Source organism: Diadema setosum, chromosome 4 (genome assembly GCF_964275005.1).
Source record: "Diadema setosum chromosome 4, eeDiaSeto1, whole genome shotgun sequence".
In the NCBI taxonomy this organism is placed as follows: domain Eukaryota; kingdom Metazoa; phylum Echinodermata; class Echinoidea; order Diadematoida; family Diadematidae; genus Diadema; species Diadema setosum.
In genome coordinates, this window is record NC_092688.1 from 6,165,302 (window position 1) to 6,182,128 (window position 16,827).

General features: G+C 41.9%; 1 protein-coding gene across 2 annotated transcripts in view; it reads left to right on the forward strand.

Moving 5' to 3' along the window:
• LOC140227534 (uncharacterized) overlaps positions 1-15,687 on the forward strand; it is a 53,992-nt gene extending 38,305 nt beyond the window's left edge. The window contains exons 8-15 of one of the 2 annotated variants that reach the window (XM_072307937.1): positions 1,501-1,652; positions 2,273-2,584; positions 6,985-7,105; positions 8,129-8,280; positions 8,846-9,007; positions 9,886-10,237; positions 11,680-12,203; positions 15,565-15,687. In XM_072307937.1, coding sequence (XP_072164038.1) covers positions 1,501-1,652; positions 2,273-2,584; positions 6,985-7,105; positions 8,129-8,280; positions 8,846-9,007; positions 9,886-10,237; positions 11,680-12,203; positions 15,565-15,687 — 1,898 coding nt within the window. Of the gene's footprint in view, positions 1-1,500; positions 1,653-2,272; positions 2,585-6,984; positions 7,106-8,128; positions 8,281-8,845; positions 9,008-9,885; positions 10,238-11,679; positions 12,204-15,555 lie in introns of those variants that run through there. The other variant, XR_011901059.1, reaches the window with a different exon arrangement.
• The last annotated feature ends 1,140 nt before the right edge of the window (positions 15,688-16,827 follow it).

The following is a 16,827-nucleotide window of genomic DNA, read 5'->3' on the forward strand; positions in this document are numbered from 1 at the left end:
TTTTTCAGTTGGGACTTGTCACCCAAATTTGTGACTGGTTACTCGCAGGATCAAGAATCACAATGATGGAATGAGAAAAAAAAAGTATTATCACTTAGAGATTTCCCTACTTAGAACAACAAACATTGAATTATTTTGATGGGAGGCAATATTTTGTTGTTGCTAATTTCTTCTACCCTATTTGGCTCCTGCTATTCGCAGAAAATTTGCAATATGTTATTAACCCTATTCCCACCGGGGGGGGGGGGGCATTTTGGCCCCCTTCCTTCGACGTTTTGCGTGATTATTCCGCAACGCGTAATGCTCTCACCGCGACATTTTATGACTTCTTTCTTTCAAGTATCTTGCAACTTTTGAGACCAAATTTGTCACTCCCGCGCATACCGTTTTGAAGCCACGCCCCTTTGAAAAAAATTTGTCCACCCCAAAATTGCTCAAAAACATGATTTTGTGTACAAATCCAATGTAAATTGTGTTTTTGCAATTAATTGACATAATAATAAATATTTTTACTTTCAATAGCTGATAATGATTTGTTTCAGCCTGATTATGCTTTAAAAATATTCTGCGACAAATGTTGACGAAAAAAACAAGAAAAACAAAAATTAAAAAAACAAAGAAATACATAAGAAATTAAATGAACAATAAAATACATAAGAAATAATTATGAATCTGAATTGTTGCTTCCATATTATTGTTAAGGATATTGAAAAGAATATATTCACCAAAAATTAGAAGTCTTGGAGCTTTATTTTTTGATTTATAGGCAAAAATTTATATTTGCATAAATTAGCATAAATTAATTAATATAAAATACATAAATTAAAATGTGAAAAATCTAACTATACAGTCTTGTAGATTACATTGGCCTCTACCTTTGTTGCAAATTTTCGCGAGGATCGCGCGATCCACGGCCGTCACTGACCAGGGACGCTAACCTGGAAGCATTAAACTGCACATTACTTGAATATGAGACCATTCTGAAGCAAATCATTTTCACACAACAATAGATATACAATGAACTCTTGAATGAATCCCATAAGGACTGGAACAATCAACTCCCAGCATTTCCACTGATTCCCACTGATCAGTTACTAGCCTTCCCCTTTAATGGGGGGGGGGGGGATGGATCCCCCCCCCCCCCAGATCTCGGCCATCGGTGGTGCGATCGCGATGAAATTTTGCATGCGTGAGACCCACGTCATAATCTACAAGATAGGGTTATAAGATTTTCTGAAACAATCAATTTCTAATTCTAATTAATTAATTATGCAAATTAAGCTCAAGATCCTATTTTAGCCTAATTAAAAGCATTGAGAGTCGCGCAAGATTCCAATCCAGCAAACCCACTTCATTTCAGAGTGACTGCTTTTGGTTTAATGGTATTTCCTTTAAGATTATTGAGCAACATGCATTCAAATCATGCATTGATTTTATGTTCTACTACTAGTAAGTTTTCTGAAATGGTGTATCTAATCATTTCTTTCATTGACACCCTAGCCGATGCCAACAGGATAGACAGCGCAGAAAAGACTGCTTGGGACTATGCAGAGGAGAAGGATCTCCACTACTGTCAAATGATCATCAACTCGTACCAGCCACACAACGAGAGACCCCATAGCAGGGGAAGACGTCGGCACCGCACCAAACAGGTATGATGACCAGCGAGAGTATGTGGTTGGAGATTTACCTTTGCCATGGGAATCTCTTCCCTTGTGAGTGATGTGATCATTTTCTTCTTTTTCTGGCAGTCTTTCATTCCTGTATCCCAGTAGCATTGTGCTGCTATGTGACCACGCCCTTCCCACACTCATATGAATCAGCGTTCGTCCCTCATTATGGCCCGAATTAATGAAGGTGGGACAAATGAAACCATGGTTTAAACCGTGGACAAAAAACATGGAACGCCAAGTGTATGGAATATTTTCGTTACGAAATCAGTCATTTCGTCGATGAAATGATTATTTTGTAACGAAATTACAACATTTTGTAACTAAATGAACATTTCTTCCACGAAATGAAAATTTCGGTCATTTGGTCGACAAAATGACCAATTTCGTAACGAAATATTCCGTGCGACACTTGGCGCTCTATGGTTTTTGTCCATGGTTTAAACCATGGTTTCATTTGTACCACCTTCATGAATTCGGGCCTATGTGTTCATATGTGCATGAACATGTGTAAACATATGTGCATACCAGAGATGTGAATGTACGTCAGAAAGAAGAAATAATGGTGCATTGCTTTGTTTGTCATCTTGATTGAACAGGAGGAGAACAATAACACGATACCATCCTCTGGTACCAAAGCTACATCACCACAACTCACAGAGGACCTCTCCCAAGCAAGACTCCCCTCCCCGCCCCACCCTCCCAGACTCTTCATGCAGGGTGCCCCCCAGCCAAAGCGAGGTCACAGTCCAAGGCGTCCCTCCACGAACAAGAGGCTGTCACCCCCAGCTATGGCAGTGGATGACACCGGTAGCCACACACAGCCAACAGAGAGCTCATCTAGTGGACCAGTCTACAATGAGCAGGGTGGGGTTGGTGGCACTGTTGCGGATGATGTTGTCATAAGTCCAATGGTAAATGTTTCAAATTTTGGACAAGGGCATTTAGAAATCTCACATCTCACAAGTTACACAATGAATCACATTGCAACCTATATAATCCAGTCACTGTTACATTTTACCCTTGACCAGATCAAGCGATGAGTTTTTGCATCATCATCCAAATTGAATATCATTCACATCCTGTATCAAGACTTCTATGAATAATTCTGACTGTTAATTTTCTTTCTAACAATCTGTGAAATATGTTTGATATCTGCCGTGAGAAGGTCTTGTCTTCTTTTATTAGATATGCAGTGACGTGCTGAACACTGGCACTGGGCTGACGGTCCCTGACCAGTAAAAATCACTGTTGGACCAGTAACTTTTTTCTGAATGGAGCAGCGAAATGGGGGGCATTTCGTGAAGCTTTTTGTCAGATATTTTGTCTGACAAACTGTTAAAAGCTACTGAAATCCTTGCATCTGATTGGCTGAGAGCAAATTTGTCCTACAAAGGTGTCGGACAAAATGCTTCATGAAATGCCCCCTGGGTACCTACTGGTCTGACAGTCAGGTCAGACCAGTAGAAATAATAGGATAGTGTGCAGCCCTGAGATATGTCTTTTTATGCAGACCTTTGATTCTGTGATGAGACACGGTTTGTAGTATCAGCCCAAAGTCAGATTTTGACTTTGGGCTGATGGATGACGTCAGTACCGAGCATTCAAATATCCTTGCAATATAGCCTGTCACAGTTGCCCTGAAAGCTCACTTGAGGTTTGCAAGATTGCTTTTACCACTTTTGCCCTCTATAGAGGTACTATAAATCAAATTCATATGAATTAAGTCCATTGACTTATAAAAAAAAAAAAAAAATGCATGGAATAGGTGTACCCTTCACACACATGTTTAAAAAAAACCCTACTTTAACTGGGGAGGTCAAATTGACCCCCCTCGACATTTCGCGCCATGATTCCGCAACGCGCAAAGATTTTGCCGCGTCGCTTCATGACTTTTTAGCTCACCTGAGCCAAAGGCTCAAGTGAGCTATTGCGATCGCCCTTCGTCCGGCGTCCGTCGTGCGTCGTCCGTCGTGCGTAAATTTTTTACATTTTCATCTTCTTCTTGAAAACCCCAAGACCGATTTTCATCAGACTTGGCAGGTAGCATCCCTAGGGGGTTAGGAACTCAATTTGTTAAAATGGGCACCATGCCCCACCCAGGGGGCCCCCAGGGGGGCCCAAACCCCCCAAAATAAAGGAATCTGTAAAAATCTTCTTCTCTAGAACCAGAAGTGATAGAGCTAATTTAATACTATGAGTTAGTACATTGATGACTGTAGTTTCAAGTTTGTTCATGGCAGAATCAGGGGTGCCTCCCTTGGGACCCAGGGGAGGGGGGTGGGGAGGGGTCCTAATGGGGCCTAAATTATACATTTTCATCTTCTTCTTGAGAACCCCATGACCAATTTTCACCAAACTTGGCAGGTAGCATCCCTAGGGGGTTAGGATCTCAATTTGTTAAAATGGGCACCATGCCCCACCCAGGGGCCCCAGGGGGGCCCAAATCCCCCCAAATTAAGGAATCTGTAAAAATCTTCTTCTCTAGAACCAGAAGTGATAGAGCTAAGTTGATACTATGAGTTAGTACATTGATGATTGTAGTTTCAAGTTTGTTCATGGCAGAATCAGGGGTGCCCCCTGTGGGACCCAGGGGAGGGGGGTGGGGAGGAGTCCTAATGGGGCCATAATTATACATTTTCATCTTCTTCTTGAGAACCCCATGACCAATTTTCACCAAACTTGGCAGGTAGCATCCGTAGGGGGGTTAGGATCTCAATTTATTAAAATGGGCACCATTCCCCACCCAGGGGCCCCAGGGGGGGGGGGAACCCCCCCAAAATGAAGGAATCTTTAAAAATCTTCTCTAGAATCAGAAGTTATAGAGCTAAGATAATACTATGAGTGAGTACATTAATGACTGTAGTTTCAAGTTTGTTCATAGCAAATCCAGGGGTGCCCCTCTTGGGGGCAGGGGGTGGGGGTTGGGAAGGTCCAAATGGGGGCCTGAATTGTACATTTTCATCTTCTTCCTGAAAACCTCAATTTATCAAAATCTCAATTTATCAAAATGGGCACCATGCCCCACCCAGAGGGCCCCAGGGGGCCCCCAATCCCCCCAAATTAAGGAATCTTCAAAAAATTTGGGCCCTTATTGTACATTTTCATCTTCTTCTTGAGAATGCCTGGTCAAATTTTAGTAGAGCTGTGAATAATTTAGATTAGTGACTGCGTGAAAGGTGAACTTGCGATACTCAGGTGAGCGCTAGACCCGCGGGTCTCTTGTTTCTTTGAAGTCTCCCGCATATCGTCGGTCGAGAATGATAAGGGCGTTAAATTGCCTCTAAACCCATAGTGTTTGGGACAACTTAACGCCCTTCTCATTCTCAACAGACGATATTTTGAGACCAAATTTGCGACGTCCGGGTACACCGTTCTGAAGTTATGCAATGTTTTGCATATGCATGTCAACCCGAAAACAGCTCAAATTCATGATAGCGTGTGCAAATCCAATGCAAATTGTGTTTTTTGGTTTAATTGATATAAATTAGATTATTTCAACTTTTAACCATTCTCAAATAGCCCAGTTAAAATGCGTGCCTAAGTAGATGTCTGTTGGCGTTTGTAATATGACATGTGTGTTCATACAGTCAGTATTTGCTTAATGGATGGACTAAATTTAAACTGCCTTTGTGAATTTCAGCAATTGTGCTTCGTCAAGAGTGATCTCTATGTTCAACTTTTCCAGAATACTGCTCTGCTGCTCTTGCATTTCTTACCATGCGCATTGTGGTTGACCACAATACTCTAGAACATTGTATTTGACCGCCCAGCTCAAAATCCCTACGAAGTCACAGATTAGGATTGACTGTAATGAACCAAAGTATATCACTGTGTTGATCAAATCAAATTGTTTAAATTTGTCTTAACCTAGGAGAGTAATCTTTTCTGTGCTTTCTGTCAAAATTTTGCGGCTTAAAGGGAAGGTAAACCCAAAAAGCAATGTGGATTGAGTGAAAGCAGCAACATTAGTAGAACACATCAGTGAAAGTTTGAGGAAAATCGGACAATCGATGCAAAAGTTATGAATTTTTAAAGTTTTGGTGTTGAAACCGCTGGATGAGGAGACTACTAGAGGATATGACGTATGAGTGGACAACAATACAAAGAAAATATAAAGGAAATTCAACAAAAATTCACTTTTCTAGAATTATGAAAGAGCAATGGACCAACCTCTTTCAGAAAGCAGGGGGAATAATTGCTACCCCTAACATATGTCAATATCAAGTTGATGGAATTTGTAATTTTCATGAAAAATTGATTTTTGTAGAATTTTCCTTATATTTTCTAGGTATTGTTGTCCACTAATACGTCATAACCTCTAGTAGTCTCCTTGTCCAGCGGTTCCAACACCAAAACTTTAAAAATTCATAACTTTTGCATCGATTGTCCGATTTTCTTCAAACTTTCACTGATGTGTTCTACTAATGTTGCTGCTTTCACTCAATCCACATTGCTCTTGGGATTTATCTTCCCTTTAAAACAAATCTGAAATGGAGATATGGGCAGTTTTTCTCAACCATACTTTTTTTGGGCAGGCGCTGCTTTTACTGGGAAATAAAATATATCAAATTAATACTTCCGCACAACATGCCTGAATGACCATCAACTTTCCATCTTTTCTCCCTTTTCTATGAAACTGCATCCCCTTACTCTCTCTTACATCAATCACATTTTGGATGGGTTAGGATGGTCTTATTCTAACAAGTTGTATCATTTCAAATCTCAGAACTTACTCTTTTGTACTATGTAGAAAGGTAGAAATTAATTTTGGCCATTTTTTGTGGTTTTGAACTGGGTGGTCACATGTTGTTAATCTTTGCTTCACTGATGCATCGTAGGCCGCGTTTGTAAGATTTTGCGTGCCAAGAATCACTGTTTTGAAACACGGATTCGGAACACTGATTTGAAACATGGTTTTGTCAGGAGAGCATTTATAAGGTTTTTTCCCTGAGCGTGTTGGGGCTCTCGCTCAGACTGTGCCATTGCACAACTCACTCTGCACAGTTTGTTCCTCGGCAAAAGGTCAAACAAGGCGCGCGCAAGGCATTGTGACGTCATTTAAACAGTGTTTGAGATCGCAGTTGCGTTTATAAGATTTTTGAAACACTGTTTCTACAGAAACACTGTTTTGAAACACACTATTTTGTGCATTTCAAAACAGTGTTTCAAAACATTGTTTCAAATCACAGCCAGCGTTTATAAGATCTTTTTCTTGCTAGAAACACTGTTTGGCCAGAAACAGTGTTTCAAAACACTGTTTCTGGCCAGAAGAAGAATCTTATAAACGCACCCTTACCCTTTCCTCTGTCAGAGTCCCGAGGACCAGGAGGCTGTGCAATACCAACCATCAGCATCAGGGGAATTTGTGCAATCCCAGGAGGGTGCCATAATTGACAGCGAGATGCAACCCTCCAGTCAGACAGTGGAGCAAGGTATGTACCTGCCCATCTCCACGACCCTTTTCACACTTCATTTCACACTGTTTTTCACACTTTATCTGTACTGCAAGTTTTGTCTTCTCTTTCATCACGATCCAGAGTGCTGTCACATTGGAGTGCTTGAAATTCACATGGGATCACCCTGTAGTTAACCCGTTGAGGACGGTTTGATTTTGCTACAAGACGCATTTCCCGTAGACACCTGCCCGAGTATACTCGGGACTCGTCCTCAACGAGTTAACATCAATTACCAGTATGTGCAGTTTGACCATTCGTTTGCATATCATTTATATAACTGGAAAGCACTCTGAGAGCGCAGACCTCCACCAAAGCAGGTTTCCCCACCACTGATCTTGTTCTTCCATATGATAAGAGATTGGTGAGATCCACTCACACTCGCATTCTGAAAGTAGCCCACTTTCCCAATATAGAAGCCTTTTGTTACGTCATCACCTTTCAGCTGCTTGGCACCCTGCGCAAGCAGAAACAAGAGCACTCACAGTAGTGCACACATGCAAACCTCAAATACGCACAGCTTTAACTCCCAAGTTCATTGACCCTACCTACCAAAATATAAAAAATCCTTCATAAAATCCATAAAAATTCCCCGATCACTACCAAATTTACATCTGTTACTTATGTCGTTCTCAGCCTTTCCTTTAAAGTTTCATTCGAATCCGTTTACTACTTTTTGAGTTATTTTGCACCCGTACAAATCAACAAACCAACGGCAATGAAAACATAACCAAACCTCCTTCCTTGGTGGAGGTAATAATGGCATCAAAAGGATTGATTGATCAATTGAATCTGAATAGCCATAATGATAGGATATCTGCCTTTGGTGAACTGTTTGAATGTAGGGGAATTATTTGTCTAAATCTAAAAGCGTGCCAGTCCTAAAGGTTTGTAATAATGTGGAGTTATTGTGAAAGGGGGAGGAGATTCTCTGCCCATTGTGAGACTGAATCAAAGTCCTTGTACATAATTTGATTGCCTCTTACTTCATGCTATTTGTAGTGGAGTCCAGCCCTAGGACACCGAGGGGACGTTCCGGCAGCGTGGTCAGTGACATGAGCGAGCAGAGCATCAACTTTGGGATGGACGTCTCTGACATCGAGGGTGAGGAAGGGAGCAAGCAGGAGGAAAGGATCAATGAGAGACTGACTGAGGTAAGGTCATCTGGAAGATATAACTAGTGTGCGATTTAAAAGGGTGTAGTATTGCTGTGATACAAAAGACAGCAGAAAAGTGATGCACCACAGCATTTAAAAAAGAAAATCTTAGCAGACAAGTTTCATGGAGAGTGTAAGTGAGGCTGATTGCTCAAAATTGGACAATTTCACAAGAATTGCTTCTGATATGGACTCAGAAATTGTTTGGAAACATTCCGTATCTCAACCGCAAAATAACTTCTGGCATGTGAAATGATGTAATGCTTAACTTGAAGGATGGGAAAGAACAAAGCAGCAGACATGACATTGAAATATGTATCGTTTAGGAACCTTGTGAGTTTTATCTTTACTGGGTTTCATATAAGGGTTATATGTGTTGCTGGGTTTGTAATGTAATGTAAGTTCATGTTGACAAAAGATGAAATGAACTATACCACCTCCTCCTCTTCCATTGCATGACTGGATATCAACCATATCACCCTTAGACATGAGAACTTTGTCAGTTAGTGTACCAGTCATTTCAGCATCTTTCATTCATCATACACATTATCCATACCACTAGTCTGTCACCACCATGAGGCAGATGCCACTCCCCTCAGCTCCTTCTGCAGCCAATCAGAAGCTGCCCATGCCACCACGCCCACCCAGCCCAGCCCTGGTGCCAGCCAATCACCATCCCCCATCCCACCACCCTCCATCACCATCAGCTCCACCCATCTCACAGGTCGGTAGCTATGAGCATCCTCTCTGTTCTCCTGTTGAATGTTTGTTGTGGCTATCATTTTCCTTTCCAGTCAGGAGTACCACTCAAGTTATATATCTCTCATGACTGTGGTATTGTTTCTTATCAGTGACTCTGTGCAAAAACATAAATCTGGACTAGTAATTCTGAGGAACCAAGAGTTTACTTTCCCTTTTTTTTTCAGGAATCATTAATGAAAATTAGATAAGTTAGACTTGCTTAAACGACATAAAATGTTATTACTAGCAGTTCAAGAATATTACTACTCTTGAAGCCCTCACATCCAGTATGATGAGGTTCAGACACTCTATGCATCTGATATGGATTTTGTAGTTTTGTTTTCCAGAATTATACATTACAAAGTTTTGTTTAAAGTGCTAAATGTTGTTATGCCATTGTCCCAGAGGGTATTCTTGAAACCATCAGAAAGTCAAATTCTGGAAATATTTTTGCGACAAGAAAGTGTTACCTTCATTATGTTACATTAGTTTAGTGGGACTTGTAAATTCCCTGTGAGATATACAGAGATGTACTTCCCACCTAGCAAAACAGGTGTAAGCTCAGTGCAGATCCTGTCACAGAGTTTTGTACACATGTATGAATTCACACTTATGTTCTGTGTTCATGTCACCATTATTTTTCAGATGCATTCAAAAACCCTTTCACTTTGACCTTGATGTCTTTAATACCCGTGATACTACTTTATTATATGAGATATCATTCTTCATTGACCTGAAAGGAAACGATAAAATTGTTATCTTGTGATTAGAGATTGTTGTGTCAGTTTCCTTTGTCTTATAAACTCTCTTCCAAGAACACACATCCACTGTGTTTGACCACACCCCTTCCCTGCCCCACAGATATCACCATTCACCAAAGGACCCATTCAGTCCCCGCCATCCCAGCAGCCACAGCCGACTCCCATCAATCATCCGCCACCCCCGCCCCCGACGGCCGGAGCACAGCCAGCACCCCAGCAGTCCTTGCCGGCAGCATCGCCTCGGCGACTGATGCCACTAGGGGATTCCCCCTTTGGTGGGCAGGCACTGCCCCGCCCACTACCTGAAGGGGCGGGGCTGGGGAAGGGGAAGAAGAAGAAGAAAAGGAAAGGGAGCAGTGGTAGTGTTGGTAGTGTTGAGACGTCCCTGAATGCAATCCAACCTGTCCAGCCAATAGCCAGGTCTCCCATCGGTCCTCCAGAACCTGATTTTGGTAAGTCTTGGCAAAAAGTATGGGAATTTATCAATGGATTATTATACCCCCGCCAAACGAAGTTTGAAGGGGGTATATAGGAATCAGCGGACGGTCGGGCGGTCGGTCGGGCGGTCGGTCGGGCGGTTGGTCCGTTGCAAATCTTGCGTCGCGAACTACTTCCTCAGTTTTCAACCGATTCCCATAAAACTTGGCACAGATGTGTGCCTTGGGTTGTAGATGTGCAAGACGTATTTTTTGACAGTACCCAAAAGTACGTTGCCATGGTAACGGCATATTATGGGCAAAAATGGGTACAAATCTTGCGTCGCGAACTCCTCCCACAGTTTTTGATCAATTTTTATGAAATTAGGTACAGATGTTCGTCTGAATATGTTAATGTGCAAGACACATATTTCCGCAGTGGCAAAAAGTGCGTTGCCATGGTAACGGCATGTTATTTGTAAAATATAGGGCAAAATGCTTCATGGCAAAACTGCTTCATCAGTGATCTTCCAATTCTCATGGAATTCATATTGAATGTTTGTCTTAGGATATAGGTCAGCATGACACATTTCTTGACAGTGACAAAAAGTATGTTGCCATGGTAACAGCTCACATATTATGAGCCAAAATGATGGAAAATTTTGTGTTGCAAACTACTTCCTCAGTTTTTGCCCAATTTCCATGAAACTTGGTACAGATGTGTGCCTTTGGTTGTAGATGTGCAAGACGCATTTTTCGACAGTACCCGAAAGTACGTTGCCATGGTAACGGCATATTAATGGCAGAAGATCAAGGAAAGATCTTGCGGATTTAACTACTTCCTCAGTTTTTTGACCAAAGCTTATGAAATGTTGTTTGGCGGGGGGGTATAACCAGTCGCTGTAGCGACATTTCTAGTTTAGACAAGGGTCAGTCTGGAGGCTAGGGCTCCTATACAATGGGAAATATTGCCCAGTGCCCACTGTATCATAAAGTTTGTTCTTTTAGCGTATTTGCAATAATGATCATAATAATGATAAGTTGTGATGTTTTCAAAGGTGTTAGTACAATTTTGAACAGTATTTCAGAATGAGATCATTTCAATCCATGAATTTGTCCTATGATTACTCATTTTATGCCTTGCATGGATTGGTATTGCAGCGCTGCTGTCTGTGTGTGACATCAAGATCACTGGTGTAGTATGTCATCGACGCTGATTTTATGGTTTTGCTGCACTGTTGAGCTCATTACTGCGACAAAGTTTCCTTCCATAAAGCACTACAAATTCACTCTCACCCATTCGTAAAGGACAGTGCTTAGGATGAAATAAGTAATTAAACAAAATGACATAAAAAATAAACAAAATGGTGATTTCTGTTTGGTACCCCAGGGTACCAAAGACCATATCATATAAGGCCTCACTAGGGAAGTCAATATGGGACTATTCATTCAAATGACTATTTGATTGTTATTTACAGCTCTAAGACCACCAAGTCCTGGCTTCTTACCACCATCAGGCCTGCACCCAAACCACAACCACCTGCCTGCCCCTAACAGTGCCCATCCAACGCCGCCGACACCTACCCCTCGCAGTCTCAGCAGATCTCCTCAACCCCCGCCCCTCCACCTCCACCATCCCCAGGAAATCGCCCAGGTGGCCCCTCTCCATGGAGGGGGAGGACCGGGGCCCAAGGCTCACCAACACCAACACCAACAGCAGCAGCAGCAGCAGCAGCAGCAGCAGAATCGGAATGGGGCCTGGGAGGTGTCGTGGGAACCCAAGCGTCCCGGTATGCCGGCCCCTCCCATCACCCCTCGGGACGGTCGGGGAGGCACCTCCCCCTCCCCCTCACCCCTTCTCCCTCAGGCCAACACTCAGGGAGGTTTGTTGCTTGATAGAGGGAATACTGGAAGTAGTAAACCGTTGTCTCCAAGGGGCTCATCGCCACAGCCGGGCTCCAGTCCCAGAGGGGGCCACAGTCCAGGCCCTCTGCATAGTCAGGTAGGAGATTATGTGGTCTTTCTCTCGGCTTACATTAATCTCATATTGATATCACAAGCTATGCAATAGAACAGAGGAGTGTCCTGCAAAAACTACTTAATGCAAAAGTTGGTCATACCAAAAATGACTTCTCAGTCAGCACAGAAAGAGCTGACTGTAGAGTAGTTTTGTACAGTGGAGGGATTTAACTCTTTATATGGTCAGGCAAGTAACTAAACTTGCCATTCTTTTTGATCAGCATGCAGCAAGTCAAACTTAACCTACTTAAATTAGCAAGCCCACTATTATGACGTGGCAGCATGCCTCTGCCCAGTGGGAAGGCCATGGTAACACAATGGGGATTAGGAGAATTAAAGGTGCATGGTCCCGGTGTTTTAGTCAAATGCGTACGCGGGCGCACGGTGCAAGTTTCCTATAGAGACCTACGCTATCGACTTCTCTTTGGCGCTTACGCTTTGGCCCACTTTCCCGAGTCCGAAGAAGTCCGATTCAGTGTAGTCAGTGGTCCGATCACAGTTTGGCTCATGAATCGGCTGAGGGGGATGACAGCTTTAGCAAACTTCTTTTGTGATGTCACAATAACAAGCACATATGCACGCACCCTGGCATTACTACAGACTGCGCAATGCGCAAAGAAGACAACAAAGGCAACGTTACTTAGCAACACCTACGCACTTTACTCTTGATGACAGCTCAACTTCGGTAATCTTCGTATCAATGCTAACGATGATCGGCAGTATCATCAACAGCGCCATCTACACTACCGGGACTATGCCCCTTTAAGTAATCTCTGTTCATGAACAATTGTGACCGGCGACAACGGTTTTAGGCAAAAGTCGGGAATTTTGAAAATGCATTTTTTCATTGAATCACTTTGCCCATTTCCTAAGCTTTGCATTGATATAAAACACTTGTAGTCTCCGGCAGCGTAAGTGGTCATATAAAGCGAAATATAATGCACTTTTTAATTTGTTAGCCTGACAGAATTGCAAGAAAACAGGCTTTGAAGATTCACCTCATGCTTGAAGACAATGTCCTAGCGGTGATGTGAGGTGAGAATCACCCATCAGTACGATAGTGACAATCGAGATTAAGCTCCGCCTCTAGCAACCACAGTGCCTTCTGATTAGTCCACAGAGAGAGTCAAATTTCCCGTGCACCTTTCTTGGAATTCTGCGTATGGAGCTGAAATACACAATGCGTTTCGCTGGGGTTTGCATGTTTACTGGTACGTCTGTCAAGATGGCGGATACGATTATTGCAAGCTTGCTGATGTACATGTGTATGGTGCACGTATTACCCAATGGCATCCACACGCCATGCCCGTGTGTACACGTAACAGGAGCGAGTGACGCATTTGTATCCACATCTTCACGTTTTCTTAGTTGTTGATTGGTCTTTTCATCATTGGTGACCCTTTAGGGCAGAAAAATTGCTAGAGCTGGCGAGGGTCACGCTTTCTGTTGTTTTGTTTTGTTTTTCAAGCCGTGCCCGTGTTGTATTGTGTGGTGGTATTTAGTGTATTGATAAAACAAACAAACACAACTACTTAATAGTTCGGTCCAATTTTGACGTTCAGTATTTGAATATTGGTCATTTGTGACCACTCCCTTCCTCTCCTCTGCTGTCTTTTGTGTCAATCTGCTGTCATATTTAATACAAGCACACAGTTTTGAGAATGTTGTAAGCTTTCTTCTCACATGATTATGTCATTTTGCTGCATTTGGCAAGTGAGTTTCTGGTCGCATGTTTCCCAATTTGTGTGGCGATTTGCGACTCTGATGCGTTCAAACCATGTTCCTTGTCGTATTTGTTTTCACGTCGGAAGTTAGTACCGGCTAGTGCTGCTGTTCACTTTTTGTTTCACTTCCGTTGTCGAACACTGCGGTAGAAAAGCCCGGATAGAAAGCCAAATGAAGAGCACACTTACTAGTACACTACAAATCACAGAGCGAGCATATCTATTGTAGCAACAACAATGAGGCATGCATGTGTGAACAAAACATTCCCGAAACGCTGCGAGACATGTCTCCGAAAGTCAAACTATGTAAATGTGTGCGACGCACTAGCTAATCACATGTGAGGTGCTGAGCTGTAGCAACACTGGGCATATTGGCGGGGCGTTCGAAAGACGATCGAAACTTACAAGTGCGATCCATCATAGGGTGTTTAATTTCATTTTCGGTAGGAAACACTTAGTCTAATGCTATGAAATTAAGTGTAGATGTAGAAAACATATTAAAGATTCTATTTCTGCAAAAACCCAAAATCAACAAAAATAATGGTCAAATTTTGTGTACCCTGCCTAGGAGGGAATTTGCTCTTGCGACTTTTGCCTGAAACTGTTGTCGCGGGTCACAATTAGTCTCCAGACATCTGTGCCAATTCTCAAAGAAAGCTTTCCAGAGGCCATGCCATTGGGTAAACAAAGCAGAGTAAAGGTTGATATTGCTTGAATATTATGTGATACATGGATTTGTAATGACACTTGCTGAAAATGGCATGAACTTGGCAGGTGATATATCAGAGGATTCTGAATCATTCATAACATGATGTGATGAAATTATTGCTTTATATACATGTCCCTCAAAAAAGTAGGATAAGTGCACTTTTAAAACTAAGTTTTTGATGTCATATATAGTTGGTGAAAGTTTGCTAGAGCAGGACAAGGTGTTTAACTCTTTATGCACCACGTTCGTACGCTCTACTCAGTTGACATCATGCCAGTTAACACATTTTGCGCATGTGCGCAAACCCAATCAAGCCAATCGATAAATCTCCAAATGCAGCATTATGATGAAAGCTTCACTCGCGATCCCATACCTTTCACGTGTATCTTGCATGGTGTGGTGATTAAATATTTAGCGGTGTTCCCTATTGGCTTTTCAAGTAAATTCTAAAAGTTTCTGTCACTGTTTTGTGTGCAAAAGTCATGCTTTGACAATGATGTAGCTACTGGTCATTTAAATGAAAAATAATCATAGATTTATCATAAAATTTGCATTTTGCTCATTCCCTGTCCAGCAAAATAAAAAAGCTATGAACAGTTACATTACACAATCCATTTGACACTAGTGGCGATTTGCAAAAGTTTCTGCCACAAAAAAAAACAACAACAACAAAATGGTTGTCGACTCCAACTTGCAAAAGTTTCATGCTGTGAATATTTCTGGTTTTTACAGTACTTTGCGACCACTGAACTGCGAGCTTACTGGTATTGTTAATGCAAGGGACTTTGGTGGATATGTTTGGATCTATTCCTCCTCAGAAATTTTCAGTTGCCGTGCTGCAATACCAATCATCATCTATGTCCTAGCTCTTTCCTGTTTCCCATCCTTTTCCACATGTGCAGAACAAACAGGGAGGGCTGACAGACCTCCAGAGACCACGAACACCCCAGATGCCTGTGACCTCAAGGTTTCCCGACACTAGAGGGCGTCAGCCAGGCTCTTTACCCGCTCATCCTCCTCCAGGAAGGCCATAAAGAAAGAGTGAGCAAAAAAAAAAAAAAAAAAGAGAGAGCAACACAGGGTATGAATCTCTTTTCACATGTCATTCAATGGACTACACACCACTGCTTTCAAGAAAGACTGATGAGAGCAAATATGCATTCATTCAGATGACATGATTCTGTGATGCTGTGATTTTAGCACTGACATTCATGGAAGACAACAGTATAGAAGATTGAGTTCACATCCTTGATGTGGATGTCTTAGGTTTGTTCACTGTCATATTCACTATCAGTCCTACAAGTGAGCAAAGTGAGTTGTGAAAAGGACAATTGGATCTCTTACATAACTTATCTTAGGGGCCTGGATGTGAAGTAGGTTTCACAACGTGCAGTGAAATAGGATAGGGTACTTGTTGGTGTTACAGTTTAGTGCGTACCTTGAAAGTCTCATCAGTTTCAAACAGTCAAATGCACTGGAGAGTGACTATAGGTCTGGCTTAACCATTTTTGTACCCAGAAATTTGGACAGTGTGTACAGTGCTACAGAGTCTTCTCTACCAGTGATTACTCAAAGCACACAAAGATGTGAATGTTAAGATATGAAGAATGTAGTACTGCAGCAAGGATAACATATACTTGTGAGATATCAGTTAAATAAAAAAGGAAAAATGCAGAGAGAGAGAGAGAATGTGCATGTTTGTATACATTTGTCACATGTGAAGATAAATATAAGACATTCATTTCAGTACTCAAAGTTTCGTAAGTTTAGATATCCTTGAAAATCTTTTCAGATCAGTCTCAGTGAAGCTGCTGTTATACGGTTGAAAGCTCATGCAAAATGAGAGAGGGTATTTTTTAATATAATGAAGAATCTATTTTTAGATACGGCCATGATTACATCAGTTTTCACATATGGACTGTATCGTTGTTGACATTATTGCATTTGTTTTTAACTAAGATGAGTAGACACATAACCAAACCGACTTTCTCTTGCTTGCTTGCTTGCTTGTTTTTGCCAAACAGTGGTCGAGGAATGGTTGTAGAAAATAGAAAAATCAACTCAACAAGACTTCTTGTGTGTCAAAGAGAGAAATACATCCTATGTTACAATCAAATTTCAAAAGGTTTTCCACTGTGGATGTAAGTGTCTTTCAGGTTAAGCTTGGAAATCCG